We start from the raw sequence: 18098 nt of genomic DNA on the forward strand, positions 1-18098 counted from the left end.
TATAAATGTATTCTAGAGTTCATAAGAGTGCATAATATCACTATAAATGATGTTAGGCAAGGGCATCATAGAACTTTATATGATAAAATTGTTGCTAATCTGAAAAGTGAAAGAATTGTATTTCTAAACAATGGGGATATTCGAACAGCATGTTTGAATATTCATAATAAAATTCTCGCTAATTATGTAAAAACTTTTAACTACAAATTATTGTGGAATATTTTACCGCTTAAAACATTGTCAAGAATTAGATATATTGCTGGGATGACCTATGTCTGTATGTGTATTTTGTGACAAAGAAGCTGAATTTATAACACATTTATTCTGGAATTGCTCATTTGTGAAACAATTCTATGATTATGTTTTTTCTATTATCATGAAAATAACTAACAGTGGCAACTTAATAAATTATGAAACATGTATATTATTAGATTTAAGACACAATAATTATGTACATTTGACCAATATAGAAAAAAATGCTATTATTTTATTGATATGTACTGCAAGATATAAAATTTGGTTGCAAAGAAATGCAGTGATTTTTGAAAATGTAATGCCAAGAGTGAATAATGTAGTCAATACTATAAGAAATTCAATAAAGTGTAGGAGAAATATAGAACGACTGAGAAATTTACCTAATTATTGTGAAGAACTTGATTTATTATGTAAATATATATAAATATGACTAGAAGTGTTTGGAACTAATTCTTAAAATTTCCTTTTTCATGCATTAATTAAAATAATGGTAAATGGCATCATGGAACATATAATTGATGATGACAACAAATGGGAATTACAACGGATATGCTACAATATGGATACAAATGCTCAATATTTATTATGGAATTTATACCGTCTCATCTGTATGTAATGATTTATATTATTATTTTATCTATAAAAAAAAAAAAAAAAAAAATTTGACTGACATAACCCCATAGCCCATACTCATACGGTATAACGTGGAAAATGGATGACGATAATCTTTTAGTACCTGATCAAGAATCGCCTTCTTTCGAAGAAATGCTGAAGACGCATTCTCAAGAAATCATGAAAATATTTCTTCCCTTGGGGGTAAGGCCGGGTTATATTTATCCTATCTTAAGATTATAACCGGAACCCGATTTAAATGTCCTTTAAATGAACTTTGAAATTGGTATAAACTGGAAAATGCGCTGTTTGCGCAAATAACTGAATTAGGGATATATATGGGTGAATTCTACCTATGTACCACATGCAGACATGCATGAATATCTGTGAATTTCTGTATTGGGTGGTCAATGAAAGCATTCAGGAAACCCTTACTGCCATAATTTCAGATAACCCAGCTTGTTCTTGGAGTTGTCATATTGATTGGTGGAGTAATTATTGCTGCTTCTTGGCCTGATTATGGTGCAGACAGTTCTGCGGAAGGAATATGGTGTGGTATATTGGTGAGTTATCAACTGTGTGTAGTCTAAACTGTTTATATTTTATCAAGTTATAGGCCGCCTAGCGGAGACATTTCAGCATTTAGGAATAGTGAGGCATAGGGTATAACAATTTTTTTAGATCTTGATTTGCTGATATATACAAAGTTTCATTTTGGTATGTAAGAATTGGCAGCCGTAAATTAAATATACAGATATAGGCATACCTGTTTGTCTATGAACATATTTTACCTTGTAATATATTAAACTAGATTCTCAAGCAAAATATTTCAACTATTTTCAGATAGTTGTCTGTGGAGCAATGAGCATCACTGCGCGATATCATTTGTATTCAGGAGTAGTAAGTATTTATGTCCCTGTAATATTAAATAGGAACTGTATCTGATAGTACTGTTCATTTATATATATAATGTATCATGTCAGCCATCATGGACTAATTTTTTACTGATGTTTTGAAGCTTGTGTTATTTCAATTCCAAATGTCCACAATACGGTTTTGTGCTAAAGGCACTTGCAGGCCTACTGAATGATACATATTTTTTTTTTATTCTGGTATAAAATGATTATCAAATTTTATATGAATGTTTAGCTCATTATCGAGTATTGCCACCCTGATTTCGAACTCACTTATGGCAATCCTTACACTTAGCACAATGATGATTATTGGACGTTCTTACTAAATTTTATTTCCAGGTGATATCCTGTCTTGTATTGAACATAACTTCGGCAGTTTTGAATGCAATTGGAGTTGTAATTGCTGCGATTTCATTTTTTGGAGCTGCAGGTCATCATTGGTATGGGGTATGTGATATGTCATGTGACACCTTAAAATTTCTCATCGGTCTCAAATATTGATAATCAATTTATTGTATGCATTAAATAGTTAATCTGGTAATAAATTTAGTTTAAGTTTTATGTAACAATACTTTTTCATTGCATTTACTCAATATAAAACATTACAAAGCAGGTCTTGATTTTTTATCAAACAGGGAGGAAAATTTGTTATATATACAGCGTTGAATGGTGGACTGACTGCTTGTCTGGTAATCAGCATCTACCTTTCAATTTCATTTGGAAAAATTTTGAGCCAGAAAAAAGAAGTTTGCTGCTTTGGTTCTTCACCCTATGTAAGTTTGAAAAGTTTTGCGGCGAAATGGTGAGAAAATTTCATGAACTGTCACATTTTTCCCGAGAGTGACAAAACTATTAACAGATTGGTATAGCCAGTATACACATCAATCAAGTAGTGATTTTCAACCTTTTTGAACCACAGAACTTCTTATATCATAGATTGCGAGACACCAAATAGAAATTTTAGACCCTTCATAAATGAATGATCAAGAATTCTCGATCAGTTGTGGCATTGGAAGGAAATAGCGAAAAGACCAAAAGCTCAAATATCTATCCATTGTGTAGTACTAAACTTCTGTTATGATGTCATTAAAACTCAATACAAGATTCGTTGATCCCAACGCTGCTCAAGTTTTCAGTGATCTTACCATTTATTAATTCATTGTCACGGTCTTGATCATTAGATTTGGACTTGCTTATGTGGGTTCATTTAACAAAAACACAATCTTGCCAATTTCAGAATTATGGTGGCTATGCGATGGTGTATGTACCACCTGGGACTGAAATGCAGCACACGCAAGTCGGAGGAGCATTCATGGCTGGTATCAACCTCTTTTAATTGTTACTCTATTATGTGATTTGCTGCCCCGGTATTCATTTGCAGTGTGAGACAACTCCATATTCTAAATTTGGGTTAAACCAGATGTAGCCGTGGGAGTCTAGTTTCAGACTGTGTCAATTAGGGTGTCTGGTCTAATAATTGAAACCCAGGTTTTTGCATGATTTGTTTAATTTCTTGTTGTACATTAAAAAATAATGAAAATGCATTTATACTCTCACATCTCGTTTATTTTCAAAAAATTCGATGCAAAACGTCTCATTCAAAGTGGCAGCCCATTTATGATTTTTGTGTTTACAAAGAAACCTATTCGCTGGATCAATTGGTAGAATAGGATTTTTATCCTGGGAAAGAGGAATGCTAGTAAGGCCTCTTAATCATATGGTTTACCTCAACCTCCTACGATTACCAGTCTTATCTTGGGTATAGTTAGCGTGATAATTGGGTCAGTTTCCATGTAAAAAGCAGAGCATGTTGTTACTGTTCAGACCAGCCCAATTTATTATTTTTTTTTTTATCTAAAACATCCACTTAACAGTTACGACAATGCACATTGAAGTTACTGTTGCAATGTCCAGCAGTATGTATTAATTATTGCACATAATAATTGAAGCGTCTATTTTCAGTGCCACCTGGACAGAGACAGACTCCGACTCAGCCTTGAACATGTTTGAAATGAACTTTCACCAAGCTTTGTAAATGTTCAAACGCCTATACATACTTATTTTTTGTTTAACATGTCTTGCAAAGGTTAGCACTTAAGTCTTGCGTTGAACTTATGGAAGAAATGTGCAATGCCCACCTTGCCGTACCTACTTTTCTGTTTATAAATAAATAGTACAGCTATTCCATGTTGAATTGTCTTAAAATCTTCTAATACATATATATGTGCATAATTTTGGTTTATGAATGTGTCAGGTTGTTCCACCTGCTAGAACAGGGGTCGGGAACCCATGGCTCGCGAGCCATATATGGCTCTTTTGGTGACGGTATATGGCTCCCAGAAAAATCTATTATTCTAAGATTAAGCTTACTATTGTTACTAGACTTCAAACTATTTTATGGCCAAATTTGGCAAAAAATTCCCAATACGTTTGACAACGCGGGCCCAGTGCATGTCTATGTTATGTAAGAGAATTACCAGACAGGCATTGTGACAAAACATGGGAATTCTGGAACATATATTGTGACATCACAAAGCAATAGAGTTTTAAAACACTACGGAGATGCCTAAACGAAAAAGGGTGATGATTATCGTAGATTTCAACTTGGGCTGCATGTGAGCAACCGTTCAAGGCCCGCAGCGACAACATGCAGCATCAGAAGTCACATTAAATGTATATTGACATGGAATGTGTTGACTTTTGAGTAAACGTTTCAGGCCTGATTAAGTGAAGAAATGTTATATGGCTCGCACGGAAATGCAATTGAAAATATGTATATTTTAGGGCTCTCTTGACCAAAAAGGTTCCCGACCCCTGTGCTAGAAGGTGAGCAGATCGACTTCGCTTGGCACCAAATATCAGATTGCAAACTTTTATGTGACCTTTTGGGCTTTATTTTCTCTATAGCACTGGAGACTGCATAATGAAACCTTTGTTTTTGAGCAAGCATATTTTCTAGGTTTACCACAGATACACCTTTGTGGCCTAATATTGGTCAGCTGTGCGGACTTCAACAGAAATGGATTTGTTGAACCTTCAGAAAAGGAAAGGGATATGGTAGTTCCTTTACTGACACACTTAATTTTAGATACAACTCGGGCTTGCGACTTCTGTTGAGGTGGAGCCGCACTAAAATCACTATTAATATTCGTTTTCTTCTGTCTGTCTTTGGTTATTCTACCACTTTGCTGTTTAATTAATCTTTCAATTGTCTGTTTTTGACTTTCCTCTGCTCTCTTTACTGCTTGGAGTTTCCGTCGCTTATTTTTCTCCTCTTTCAATTTCTGTGCTTCTTCAGTCATCACTCTAGCTTTGGCTGTTCCTCTCCCGAGGAGTGTAGCATTAGCAAATGATTTTGAAGACAGTGCACTTGTTCGTTCTTTGAGAGCACGTTGTCTTGCTGTCATCAAACCAGGATCTTTGTCCTTTTTGAGTTCACCATAATCGTCCAAATCGCCTTTTTCAAGAGCATCTAACCAAGCCTCCTCATCATCCTCTATGTATGGATCTGTATCTATTATAATCTCATCCTCGTCGATATTTATGTCTGTATATAAGAAGGTACAGCAATTAATAGACATAAAAAAACAGAAGGCCCCCGTGTCGAACCAACCTATTGTTATAAATTATGCAAATAGGAAGTAGAACCGTGAAGTTGAGGCTTTGAGCATTCATTATCACTAACCTGGTGGATTTGTTGTTGCCATGTTGCCAGCAATCCTCTTTTCATTCAAACTTTTTCGTTTTCTATCATTTCGGCTCATTTTGAGTTTAACTTTAAGTTCTAATTTTAAACTTTTATCATAATCTAAAAAAACTGTTTCCATTATTTTCTGCGGATTTTCTCGGTACCGGTACTAACTTCTGGACTTGAAAACGAATGATTCTTTCTTAAAAGGCATAGCATAGGCCTATTACTGTATTAATAATTTCTTTGCGGGTACTGAAAGGGGTTCTGCAGGTCCGGTATAGTTTAGTACCGTACCACATGCACTTCTAGTTGGCCTGGCTCAACAATTTTCGCTTATGTCAATGCTAACCCCCACCTGACTACGTTACCGAAAAATTACCTTTCGACGTTACAGTGGCGTAATAAGGCCCACCAAAGTATGCGAATGGTCGTCCAAAACGCGCAGACGATCACCCGAAATCGAGCAAGCTACTTTTCTCGTCACAACGATTATGATAGGCTTTAGGGGCCCAGATGTGGGCCTGGGTTTGGACCACCCTGTGAATAAATACTAATAGGCTACCATCATTTCTATCAAAATATACAACCAGGTATGGTTAACGGGTACGGTAACGGGTACCGGTACTGATGGCTAATTTCAGCATACTGTAGTCCAGGGCTACTCAACTATTTTTATCGAAGGTCCGCAAACAAAACTTCAAAATTATTTGGGTCCGGTCTTTCCAGAAATGATATTTCGGCATCCTTAAACGAGCACTTCCTCGACCGACTAATGATTAGTAGCAAATTAAAATTGTTTATTATGGTGTTATAGTTCTTTTCGTATATATTCAAAACTATGTAAGTCATTTTATAATAGGAAATTCAAAAAGTGGGGCTAATGATCCAAAATAAATAATTAGGTGCGGTCCAAATCCAATAATCGAAAGGTCCGGATTTCGGACCGCGGTCCGCCAGTTGCTACAGGAGTGGTGACTCCACTACGGCCCACGGGCCGGGGCCACGGCCCATCTAATTGGGCCCCGTCAGGAAAAATTCAATTATCTTACCAAAATTTTCAATTTCTACAAAATTGTCACTATTGGAACCAAAAAATAAACTCCTGTAGTATGTGTACCAGGTTAGGGTTAGGGCAAAATTTTGTTCAGATTTTTTACATTATAGTTCTATTATGAGTTTGGGGACTGTCTGTGTTAGCCAAGTGAATAGTTCCTTTACACAACTTGATGGGCCTAGGCCCAATTTGATGGGCCGTGACCCCGGCCCATGGGCCGAAGAGGAGTCACCACTTTCACTCGCCAGTTGAGTAGCCCTGCTGTAGTCTATCGCAGCTTTTCTGGGACTAATTTTTAGGATAAGATTTACATATTTATCCCGGGGAAAGGGAAATCCGATACGACGGCTTAATCATATGGCGAACCACCGCCTCTCGTTTAGTTACCAGCCCATGCCGGGGATGGGTTAAGTTGGAGTGGAGTGCATATTGCGCGAGACACTAGCTATACCGGTAACGATCGAAATAGGCAAAGGGAGAAAGAACAATTGGGATCCATTTTCTTGAAGCATGATCAACTTCTTTATTTGACCACTGAACCACTGACAGTCCCGAGGATTGACTAATACTGTGCGTTACAGTTTTCTTTGTTAGCGCCTCTGAATGGCATCTGCGACTTTAGTCAAGCGTAGGAAAAACTGGGAAACATCCGTAGATTAATTTAATAACACACGACATCGTATGATAGCAGCGTCAAAAGTTTATATGATCAGTTTATATTTTTGAAATTCAAATTCAATATGTGGCGAATTCGTATACCATAGTTTCGCTTTGATAATAAAAAGTGGGAAAAACATGTAAATATTGTCTATAGTAAACAAACATGAGAGGTATTAATAGATTGACACCGGACCTGTTATTTATTTTTTATGCTTATTTAATTGAATTTGGTGGCAAGTCTGGCAACTGACTCTGATGACCTCCAAAGGTCGTATCGTTGCCTCCCAGTCATGTACCGAAAACATCTGTTTATTTGTTATGTCGTAAGGTTATGTATATATTGTTTTCTTGGTTTGACAAAATAAAATAAACTAGGATAGGATAGGATAGGATTTACATATTTATCCCGGGGGAGAGGAAAGCCGATAAGACGGCTTATCCATATGGCGAACCACGGCCTCTCGTCCGGTTACCATTCCAAGTCGGGTATGGGATTAGTTTTTACTGTATTGTTTGTTTTCGGAAGCATGGACTTGGTGGTGGAGGAAGCCGTAACCGACCAGCGGTTACGTGAACCACCCAACGACGGCGAGGAGTCCAGCAATCCTCTCGCTCATAACCATCCCTACATGGGATTCGAACCTGCGAACCCACGCAGAGTAATTAGAGGTGCGGTGGCGAGCGTATTCCTAACGCTTAGCCCGTTGAGCCACACCGCCGCGCCAACTCTCTCTAAAAGGATGGGATCAGCCAATTGACCAAAGCATCGATCACTCATTTCCTTGTCTTGAAAAGGGAAATGTCCAGAGTCAATATATCAACTAGTAAAATATGTTGGAATGATTGAGAAGTTGAAGCATGGACTGCTTGAAAAACATTTGAAACTCTTCCCCAACACAGTGTCGACGCCCAACGGGTGCTGATACCAGCTGATTTAAATATTAATCCTCGTATAGTGCTTGTAACATCTTTACCAGACTTATATTCCGGTGATAGTTTATTTGTCTCCATGTACTCTGCAAGCACTGGATCGTTTCCGGAGTCCAGTCATCAGCAAATCCAAAGCTTTTCAGTTCATTATTTTCCCCGTACGACAATTCCACAAATATTAGTTTCTGTGTTTATATTAGAAGTGATTCTATTGCAATTATGAAAATGAACATACTAAATGAATCGCCTTGACGAATTACTCTTTCCAATTTAATTTTAGAAGTTAATATTGATATAATATTAGGTAGTCAATTTTGGATCCTACTTGCCAAAATTTTTGTTGTAATTTTGTAGTCTGAATTAATTGGTCTATAACCGTGGTTATTAAACTGGGGGGCGCCTACCCCCCCCCCCCCCCCCCCCCGCTTGGGGAGCGCGAGAGGTCACAAGATGGAATCAGAAATTTCCGTGCAACTGCTTCTGAAATGATCTTCGCGTTCGGTAAAAAATGCCCGCTTTTCCACGGTATAATAAATTTTTCTGTCTCGTAATATTCAATCTATGACAACTACAAGAATTCAATATGTCTCTATTTTTTAATTCATTTATTTTCAAGACAACTGCCCGATTATATTTAGTTTTGATATATTATATATTGCGCTCAAGCGATTTCATTAACATCGTTAGAAAGATATTGTGTAAAATCCTAGAAAGTATATTTAATTTAGTACAATGAAAATACATATATATTCATCGCCCCAAAATTCCCGCGGTACGGCTCGTGAGTCGGTCGTCGAGATTACGCCACCTGTCAGAAGAGCCGATTTTTTCAATTGATATGTAATGGTTTTTCTGATGAATAAAATATTCAATCCATGACCGATATACATTTATTTATTAAATTGTGATAAATTAAATCTGCGAATGCGTCGATAAAATGAAAGAACCAAATACTCCAAAATACCACGGCAATCTGCGGACATAAAAATGTGTGGCAAAGTGCCCAATCACATTTTGTTTCGATTCGTATTCTTTCAAATTAGACCAATATGAGCGGTCACTGCAACTCTTACTCCGCTCCATTGCAATGTTGCTACTCGATTATTTTTAGGATATATATAGAAAAATTCCTAAGTCTGCGATAAAATCCCACGGAGTAAAATTTATTTTCAAATCGGTAGTTTTAGAACACTGCAGGTGTGCCGCAAGCACAAGGAATTTATGATTTGCAATGTCTAAGAAAGTTTTTGTGATCTGTCGATGTCCATTCCAAAACAAAACTCATGGTGTTTTCCGTTTACGGATTCACGTTTTTATTCTATCTTTAGCATCCCGTCGCAGATGATTAGTAGTGAATTGTGATTGGTAGTGAATTTTGGAAACATTAGGCAAGCCAAGAAGTCTGTAATTGTTGTGTATTTTTAACACACAGTAAATAAATTTTAAATTCCTCAGTGTAAACAATTGATTTTGCGTGTCCAATGTAAACGTTTAAGCAGAAAATACATTAAAGCGCAAAAAGCATACTTTTATTGCGTGTTTAGTTTCACTTAAAACTCAGTTTGACTTTACCAGGTATTGCAAACTAGGCGGAAAAAGGAGAATGTATGATGACCACTATTTGAGTATATGGCTTCATACGTACGCCAGTGGAAGACGAAGTTGTACTCCGATGCGCTATGAGACCAACAGTCTTACAGCGCATCTTAATATAAAGCAACCTGCCCAGCAAAAGGGGGGGGGGGGGGGGGCGAAATTTGTAAAAATTTTCAAAGGGGGGGGGGGGGCGGCTCAGAAAGTTTAAAAACCACTGGTCTATAAACTATAGTTTTTTTTTTAATTTATTTTCTGCTCTCTATTTGTGTATCTGTGTTATATAACCCATTTTCGAGGCATTATAGGTATGTACTCTTCTCCATACATTTGTTTTATTACAATAGTGAACTCCACTTTTATTATTTCCCACCATTTTTGTAGAATTATATTCCCAGACCATCTGGACCTGGAGTTTTCCCTCTTTAATGGTTTGAATCATTTTTTATCTTTCTATATTTTTCTGTAAAATTTCATTTTCTTCTTGTTTCACTTTTCTCCCTGTTGTTGTTACCCTATTTAAAAATATGTTTTTAATGTCTCACTGCGATCGGCTTTACTATACAGTTCTTTATAACAAGTCTGTAACAATATTCATTTAGGTTATTTTGAATTGTGCCGTTTTTGTCTTTTAATTTTCCAAATATTTTCATATGTTTGGTTTTTAATTGTTTGAAAAGAGATTTAGTACATTTTTTGTAATTGTCATTTTTCCTGCAGTATTCTGGATAAAAGTTTTGCTCTTGTTTTCCCGATTATTCCACTTTTCTTTTTATTTAACAAAGTCAAAACTCTTTTTCCATTATTCAATTTTTCTTCAAGTTTTTGTAATGTTCCCACTTCCTCTGCTCTAGACATTTTTCGGAGAATTAACTACAAAGACTTTTATTTTATTTGTTATCTTCATCGACGATGACGTCTTGGATTCAAATAATCATTGTAAAGTTTTCTAGTTCTTCCATTTATGTCACAGTTCTATCATGAAATCCTTATTTTCCTAAACTTTAACATTGTTTTTTTTTCAAAATCCTCTACTTATATCTTTCATTGTTATCTCTACTTCAACTTCAATTGTGTAATTATCTTGATCAGAAAATATTGTGGGGCTACATTTATAATCACTAATTTTACATTCATTTTAGTACAGTAAAATCTATCTAATCTTGCTTGAACCATGTTGTTACGCCATGTAATTGAGGGATTTGCATTTCTAAACCACTCAATGGAATCAGCTGACTAAAATACCTCTATCATATAATCAAGAGACTCAAAAACATATTCTCTACGTGGTCTCTTATTACCATTCCCAAAGCGGTCCCTATCAACATCATGTACACAATTTGTGTCTCCCTCTAAAAAAGCATTAAATGGTGAATACACGAAACGAGATAAATTATCATAAAAACTTCTTGTGTAATTACTTTAGTTTTACAAAGGGCATATACGGTATATTACCTAAATTTATTACTTCGCCACATATATTTATATCTGTAGCAAGTATTCCCTCCCCCATCCCATGAAATATGATGCGCCAATTTTAATTTCAGTAGTATTGCTACACAACGAGAATTAGACTAATCAGAATTCCATAGAGAATTTCCCTATATCCAAACCTTACTCCTCTTATTGTCTAATCTACATCATCAGTAGTGTGTGTCTCTTGAATAAATATAACGTCTGAATTTTGATTAGATAACAACAGTAATAAACTTTTTCTTTTCTGATCATCGCGTTAGCATTGTTATGTATATCACCATAACAGTATTTTTTATATGATATTTCAGCTTGTTTCGATATTCCAATTTAATTCATTCATTTGTTGTATTTCATTCTTTGTTTTTCTTGTCTTATGTATAGTTTAGTTATAGTGCTTCCTGAGCTGTATTTATTTTCACGATCTGTTTTTTTTATTTTGCTTCAATTGTATATTTTGTTATTATACTATAGCCTATCTTGTTCATCACTGCTGATTTTTGACAAATTTCCTTTGCCACATTTTAATGTTAGTTGTCATTTTGGTAATTTGAGTCTATCTTTAAGATCACGTTCTCTGGCAATAATTTCTTAATTTTAATTCCTGTAGGAATCGTTAAGTTCCTCGTTCTGGTTTATCTTGCCAAGGAGTTGATGGTTGAGTTGCGTTTATACATGACAGTTGTAATACTTCTTGTACATTGTCATATCGGCATTTACATTGTCTTGGGGCTTATATCGGTTGAATCTAAGTATTTCCGTTTGATCGATTAATGTTCTATATCTATCAGGCAATTATTTCAAATTATATTTCACCTAACATTTGCAAGTTCATTCGCTTACATATTCAGATAGTACGGTCCTTCAAGACAATTTGTGAGAGTTTGTACGCCTCTATTACTTGGATATACTTTTAAACTTTCAACGATGTTTTTCATATTCTGTCTTCTTCTCGTTGTTTGACGTATATGGGGCTTGGTTGAAGAATATCCTCATTTGGGTGTCACTTATAGCGTGATGTAAGAGTGTGTCAGTAGAAATACTGACAGTGTTTAATTGGGACCTTTATACAGAGGGCGTCGTCCCAGTGTAGTTTTTTATTTCGAATTATCATAAATTATAAAATTTTACCTTTTTGGTCCGGGGTTGCTCATTGAATATTCACAGCTGACTTAGGTGTTTCCCCATCCGCTACCTTGGGGACCCGCCCAGTAGAGGTGAGGTCAAATTCCCCCTGGGTATTATTCTTTTCTTCCTGTTGTTGTTGTGAAAAAAGTGATTTGAAATGAGAGTTTTTGGAAGGGGGAACAGATCATAAAAGTTTATTGTTATTATTTCTATGAAAAGTTGATTGAGATAAATATTAGTTAATTGGATGCAAATTTTCGTTTGATGTTCCGCAGACAAATTTCGTTATAAAAGTGTTCCGCGGTTCAGAAACTGGTGAAAATCACTGGCCTCAAATTTTTAAAATAACAATGAATTAATATTCAAAACTTCTGTATTTATTAAATGTATTGAAGGCCGTCGACTGACCATACATTTGGACTCAGTGTTTGTTGTCGTATTGCTTGCACCAGTATAAAATATTTACAGATCGAAGTTGATCCTAGTTGCGAGACGGTAAATTAGAAAAGCTTACAAATATCAAGCACAACAAGGAACCCATCGATGAAAAGCAACGCTAGTCGTCATTTGCAGTGTACGTTACCCATTTGCTGCGGTCGTCCTACTTCTGAAACAAAGACAAAAAAGAACGGCACTTCTGATCTGAATAATGTAAAAATGATGTAATTATACGTTGTATATACATATTTATATGATCAGAGTCGCGCAGAAGGACGTGTCTGGCATATCGGATATGTTTGATAAATAATAAAGTAATGTTATACATTATATCCTCTAGGTGTTGCTGCTGAGTATACTATATCATCTTCTGGCAGAACATGTGATAAAAAGTAGCCTATGTTGTTGTACACTCTACAACAGATTTATCATCATGCAAAAACTGAGCTAAAACGTAAAAAGCTCTTGTAATTGTTACAGGCGCTTTTTTCTGCTATATTATTGTTCAGTTGAACGGTTTTCAGCCATTTCATGACGCAGTATCTTGAAACGGTTCTAGGGTATTTCAATGCCGTCGGTTTCTCTAGCCATAAACGCATCGCTAGGAGTAGACCCGGAAATGGAGCGTGCAATATGCATGACTACGTGCGCACTTTGTGTCTCAGCATCAAACATCAGCTGGACGCTCTGTACCTGTAGCGATTAACTCTGAATATTTCGACTTGTAGTGCTCAATCTAACTCAATAATCAGGCGGAGAAGTGTTTGTTGACGATTCAGACAAGGAATCTGACTAATTCCCGAAATTTTGAATACAATAATTTTAGCCAGCAACACGAGCTAACAAAATGTAATTAGGTAGGTAGTATTTTAGCAACGTTTTCAATTAAAATACTTGTTAATGACACGCATATCCCATATAAATTTACGAAGACTGCTGGCGTGGGGAATTTGGCTGCGGCTGATCGAGTCCAACAGAATATGAGATCATCTGATAGTAATAGATATACTGCACTAGATCAATGCGTTATTTCAGCTAATCCCGACTTTTCTCGACTCATTTGTAAGAACCCGTACCAGATACCTTGTGACAATAGAATACATTGTGCATATTTAGTAGTACAGAACTATTTTGAATATGAGTGTTCAGACGAGAATGATACAACCGCTTCTTTCTAATGTATTACTCACTGTATTTGCTCAGACATATCATTTGCTATTTTATTGTTCCTATTTTGTTAACAAGATCTACTATGCAAATTTTCCCACTTTAATTGTACTGGAATCTAAAATAAAAATTGTAAACTTCTATAGTTCTCAAATAAGATTTTAAATCTCCTAAACCTGAAGTTACATATCGTCACGCTAATAACCGAATTGCGTAAGTCATTTTTGGCGATTTTGAGTTTTTTATAAAATAGGTATTTATGTAATGGTGCGCACCTGTCTGTTAACTCAGATTTTATTTTAGGAATTCCGAAACCCATAAAAATGGAGATTTAGTATGACATGCACATTTGTGCAATTGTTTTGTCATAATGAATTATCCTTGTTACCGCAGTACTATTGTGACGTCACAAAGGTAAAATAACCTCGGCGAAATATTTTCGAGTTTTTGCATCTCGGATTCTAGCTTAGGGCGTATTAATTTGAATTTTTACTACAGTATAGGAAGACATACACTTGTGATATTCACTGTCCGAGTCAAATTTACCTTGGTTGGCTTTTATATTGGGTGCATTGCTGTTTTATTCTTTATATTTAATCTTAGTCCTATTTCGGTGGGTGTGCAGAACGTGTTATATTGATGAAATATATATTTTTAAACATAAAAAATGATGTAATTGAAACTGATTAGCTATTTTGGGGATTAGACATTGTAGATACTGAGAATTACATTCGTTTTTGGAATGTTTAGTTTTCAGGACTGGTGCATATAGTAGAGTTGCAAAATTGCGTATGTCACCAAGTCATAGACACATTTCTGCCTAAGTCACAGTGCGGCATTATGACGTCACTTAACTGCGTCATACAAATTAACTTAAATCCGGCTACGATCAAAAAATTGAACCATGGCAAATTATTGACTCTCAATTGCATAACAAAATCATTAGGAAGTTTTTTACGTTTTTCTCAAAACTGCTAAAAATGACTTACGCAATTCGGTTATTAGCGTGACGATATTATGCTGCGGGAGTTTTAACCTTCAAGTAATAGACTTTTGCATATTTACCAAACATCGAAGAGCGGAAATCAAAACCAAACATTCGTATTTATGAGTAGATTCCAAGCCAGAGCAGAATGATTGCGTTTTTATTTCCATTCGTTAGGGTTTGGTCATGTGGGTTTGCACTTCCAATATGACGAATATTATCAAAAATGTGCCCTGCCTCTCACGAAGTTCACCAGTGTGACGCGGAAAAGAATTGAGAAAAGTAAGTCAGAAAATATCGCACTTATACCCCGTGAAGTCGCTTTATTCGTTACTCGAATCACGCGTTTGGACTCGGTCTGAACAAACCTGATATCACCGTAGCCTGATTTAGCGTAAAGCTAAGCCTGATGAGACTACCGGATAAATGCAGAATATTAGCAACGAGAGCAACCAAACACGAATGTAGAACACGATGCGATGTCAACTTCCCGCGACTGTATTGTATCGACTTGTGAGAAGTGAGCGTGAAATTGTCAACCGTATTAGAGTGATTTTATAAATTCGTTCAAATAATATAGCTATCCGTAGCAAGGTATTGTTTTATTTTTTTCTCAAAGCTTATAGTCGAACATGAGGCAAAGATTGTAGTCAGTTGTAGGTAATGTAGATAAGTGAAATATTTTGTATATTATATCAATTCTAGCTTCGTTCAGTGGTAGGTTGTCGCAGATGGAATAAATCAGACGAGGCTTTTTCAAACGATCATTACCTTGAAATTCGGTTTTATCATCAGTATCTGTCCAGTACCTGTTATAGTTATGCCAGTTATTCCCTACTAATAACATTTCAAACGTAAAAAGCTTTCTGAGTTATGTTATAAATGAGTACTACGCCTACAGTATGTTGCATTCCAGTTTGTGTTTTGTCGCTAAGAGTTAAGTGTGACATTTTTATTGTGGCTCTCTTACGATAAATTATTTTTGCGCCTTGGGATACGCGACTTGCGTAAACATAGCACGCTACGTAAACTTCAGAACGCATTAGTGATACAATAATTACGTGTTGTCGTGAGTCTTCGTTCCAAATCACAATTTACGATAAAAATTTGTTGATTTTTTAGCAAAATTGTTTATACGTTTGAGGCTTAACCAAGGCAATATTTACTGCAAATAGCTATTAAGATAGGTTATATATTTTGTTTATATATGGTTATAATGTACCGTGAAATATAAATTTTACTGCAAGGTCATTTATTTTCACAAGTGAGTTCAAGTTATAAGTTACATCATATAATTCAGAATAAATGTCAATCTGTCATGTAATGAAATGGAAGGCATCTTTGGATTCAGTTTATAAGGGCAATAGAGAAAGAATAACCACATTGCGCCCATCATGTAAAGAAGTATGTGGATACAAATTTATTAGGAGAACCTTATTTTACAGAATAGTATTCATAAACCTTCGTGGCAGGCTTTAGATTTTTATCTGTTTTCGAAGATATTTTTAGTGTACCACAACAATTAAGAAGCATACTGACATAATTCGATAAATCCCTCAAGCATATTGTAGAATACCATACAAATATTTCGAAATATTATTCAGTACAGACTCGCCGGAAGTCGTTCTATTGATGAGCATATGCAGTCGCGTAGTTCCACGCATACTGCGAAAACAAACGTAAGATCGGCCAGATGAGGTGATACCTAATGCTATGAATGTGAATGAGTGAACGGTCACAATTCAACGTAGTTAGCTTTAAAAAATGAAACTCATCTTCATACCAATGGCTTACGCTTTAAATCGTTTAAAATTTGAGTATTTGTCCGATATGTTAGCCGCCCTTTTCTGTTAATTTTTCCTAAATACGTACCAGATCTCGAAGAACATATATTTTGAATAGTTGCGGATCAAGATAGAGGAGAATACAACTTGAATATTATAGCATCTAAATCACTTGTGCAAATGCCAACATTTACGACGACGATTCGTCCGTTTTTATATTCGAAATATTTCGAATACTGGTTAGGACCACACATATGCAACAAGATACATGCGCTTCTATGGCCCATGCTTACACTGCATTGAACGTATCAATATAGTTTTTGCATTGACTTCGAGATCAAGAAGTCGCAATTTTAGATTTGTTTTTGTAGACTACTGTATCAAATATATTACTTCCAACGCGTGTCTTTTTGCATTATTCAATCAAGGGGTTCACTTAAATATTCTCAATTCACTGAATAATGCACAATAGGGTTTCTGATCAATAGTAGTATATGGCAAACAAGCTAAAGGGATAATCCAGATAATTACAGAGTTGCACATATTATGTTCTTATTTCAACAATATCCTGATATAAACCCATAAATTGTTAATGTAACAGTTACGATAAATCAAACATAACATGCCACAAAGTCAAGCTTTGAGAATTTGATATACTGATATCCATGCTTGGCGCATGGTAATGGTAACTCGAGTGGTTCAGATTGTTGAACTGTGTTGGATAAAAATATTTTCCAAGGATCAGATGCTTTTGGGGTTGCTTTTTTTCTAGTATATCTGGCATCATGTGACCTGCTATACATGGGTAATTCAGGTCTTAATTCCTTCCTAATGATAATTCTTGAGGACTGAAACGCAAAATGCATAACGACCATCAGATTGAGATCAGCTTGTTTTCTCTTCTCTATGGTTAATCAGAGAAAGGGTGGTGTTTTAGTTTACTGAACTAGGATTAGCTTGCAACAAAGAAGGGTAAATTAAGCTAATAGCCATGCAGCTGAGCAGTTGCAGACAGTTTCGTCATAGTGATGTGAGGTTGCGTGCTCAGCATGAGTTCAATTGTTGGCTCGTTCAACTATTATATCAATATGTGTGTATGGCCTAAGCTTATGAAGCATTTTAAAAGCGTGAAAGTTTCATATGATTGTCATATTTAACCCAAAATGCGAAATTTTTATCAAAATCACGGCTCTCTTCCGTAACTGTGATGCCTTCATATAAATTCATATACCAGTAATACATTATATTGTAGCTATAGCATCACGAATAGTATAGCTTTGAGTATTCTTTTATCAGTAATCTGAGGTAGCGATCTTGTTTTGGACAAATTTTCACAGGAAAAATATGGTTTTCAAATCTTAACTGTGGCTTTGTATTTGTAAATTTACATATTTATATTTTGTATGTTTTCAGA

General features: G+C 35.6%; 2 protein-coding genes across 2 annotated transcripts; one reads left to right on the forward strand and one right to left on the reverse strand.

The window, feature by feature from the left end:
• The first annotated feature begins 938 nt into the window (after nt 1–938).
• On the forward strand, nt 939–4013 carry LOC120330981 (uncharacterized). Its single transcript, XM_039397979.2, has 7 exons — nt 939–1071; nt 1317–1430; nt 1711–1767; nt 2121–2228; nt 2417–2554; nt 3019–3100; nt 3744–4013. The coding sequence occupies exons 1-7, from the start codon at nt 967–969 to the stop codon at nt 3779–3781; spliced, it is 642 nt and encodes a 213-aa protein (XP_039253913.1). The 5' UTR covers nt 939–966; the 3' UTR covers nt 3782–4013.
• LOC120331021 (INO80 complex subunit B-like) lies at nt 3463–5623 on the reverse strand. Its single transcript, XM_039398037.2, has 2 exons — nt 5467–5623; nt 3463–5328 (listed from the first exon to the last, which is right to left on the reverse strand). Exons 1-2 carry the CDS (start codon nt 5606–5608, stop codon nt 4655–4657), a joined length of 816 nt encoding a protein of 271 aa, XP_039253971.2. The 5' UTR covers nt 5609–5623; the 3' UTR covers nt 3463–4654.
• Nucleotides 5624–18098: the final 12475 nt, after the last annotated feature.

Source organism: Styela clava, chromosome 6 (genome assembly GCF_964204865.1).
Source record: "Styela clava chromosome 6, kaStyClav1.hap1.2, whole genome shotgun sequence".
Classification (NCBI taxonomy): Eukaryota; Metazoa; Chordata; class Ascidiacea; order Stolidobranchia; family Styelidae; genus Styela; species Styela clava.

Excerpts from the sequence above, each read along its gene's own strand:
- LOC120330981 (XM_039397979.2), top strand. The coding sequence starts at position 967 with ATGGATGACGATAATCTTTTAGTACCTGATCAAGAATCGCCTTCTTTC. Across the intron at positions 2,555-3,018 it reads GCTTTGGTTCTTCACCCTAT|AATTATGGTGGCTATGCGAT; the intron begins GTAAGTTTGAAA and ends TGCCAATTTCAG. Across the intron at positions 3,101-3,743 it reads CGGAGGAGCATTCATGGCTG|TGCCACCTGGACAGAGACAG; the intron begins GTATCAACCTCT and ends GTCTATTTTCAG.
- LOC120331021 (XM_039398037.2), bottom strand. The coding sequence starts at position 5,608 with ATGGAAACAGTTTTTTTAGATTATGATAAAAGTTTAAAATTAGAACTT. Across the intron at positions 5,329-5,466 it reads GGCAACAACAAATCCACCAG|ACATAAATATCGACGAGGAT; the intron begins GTTAGTGATAAT and ends TCTTATATACAG.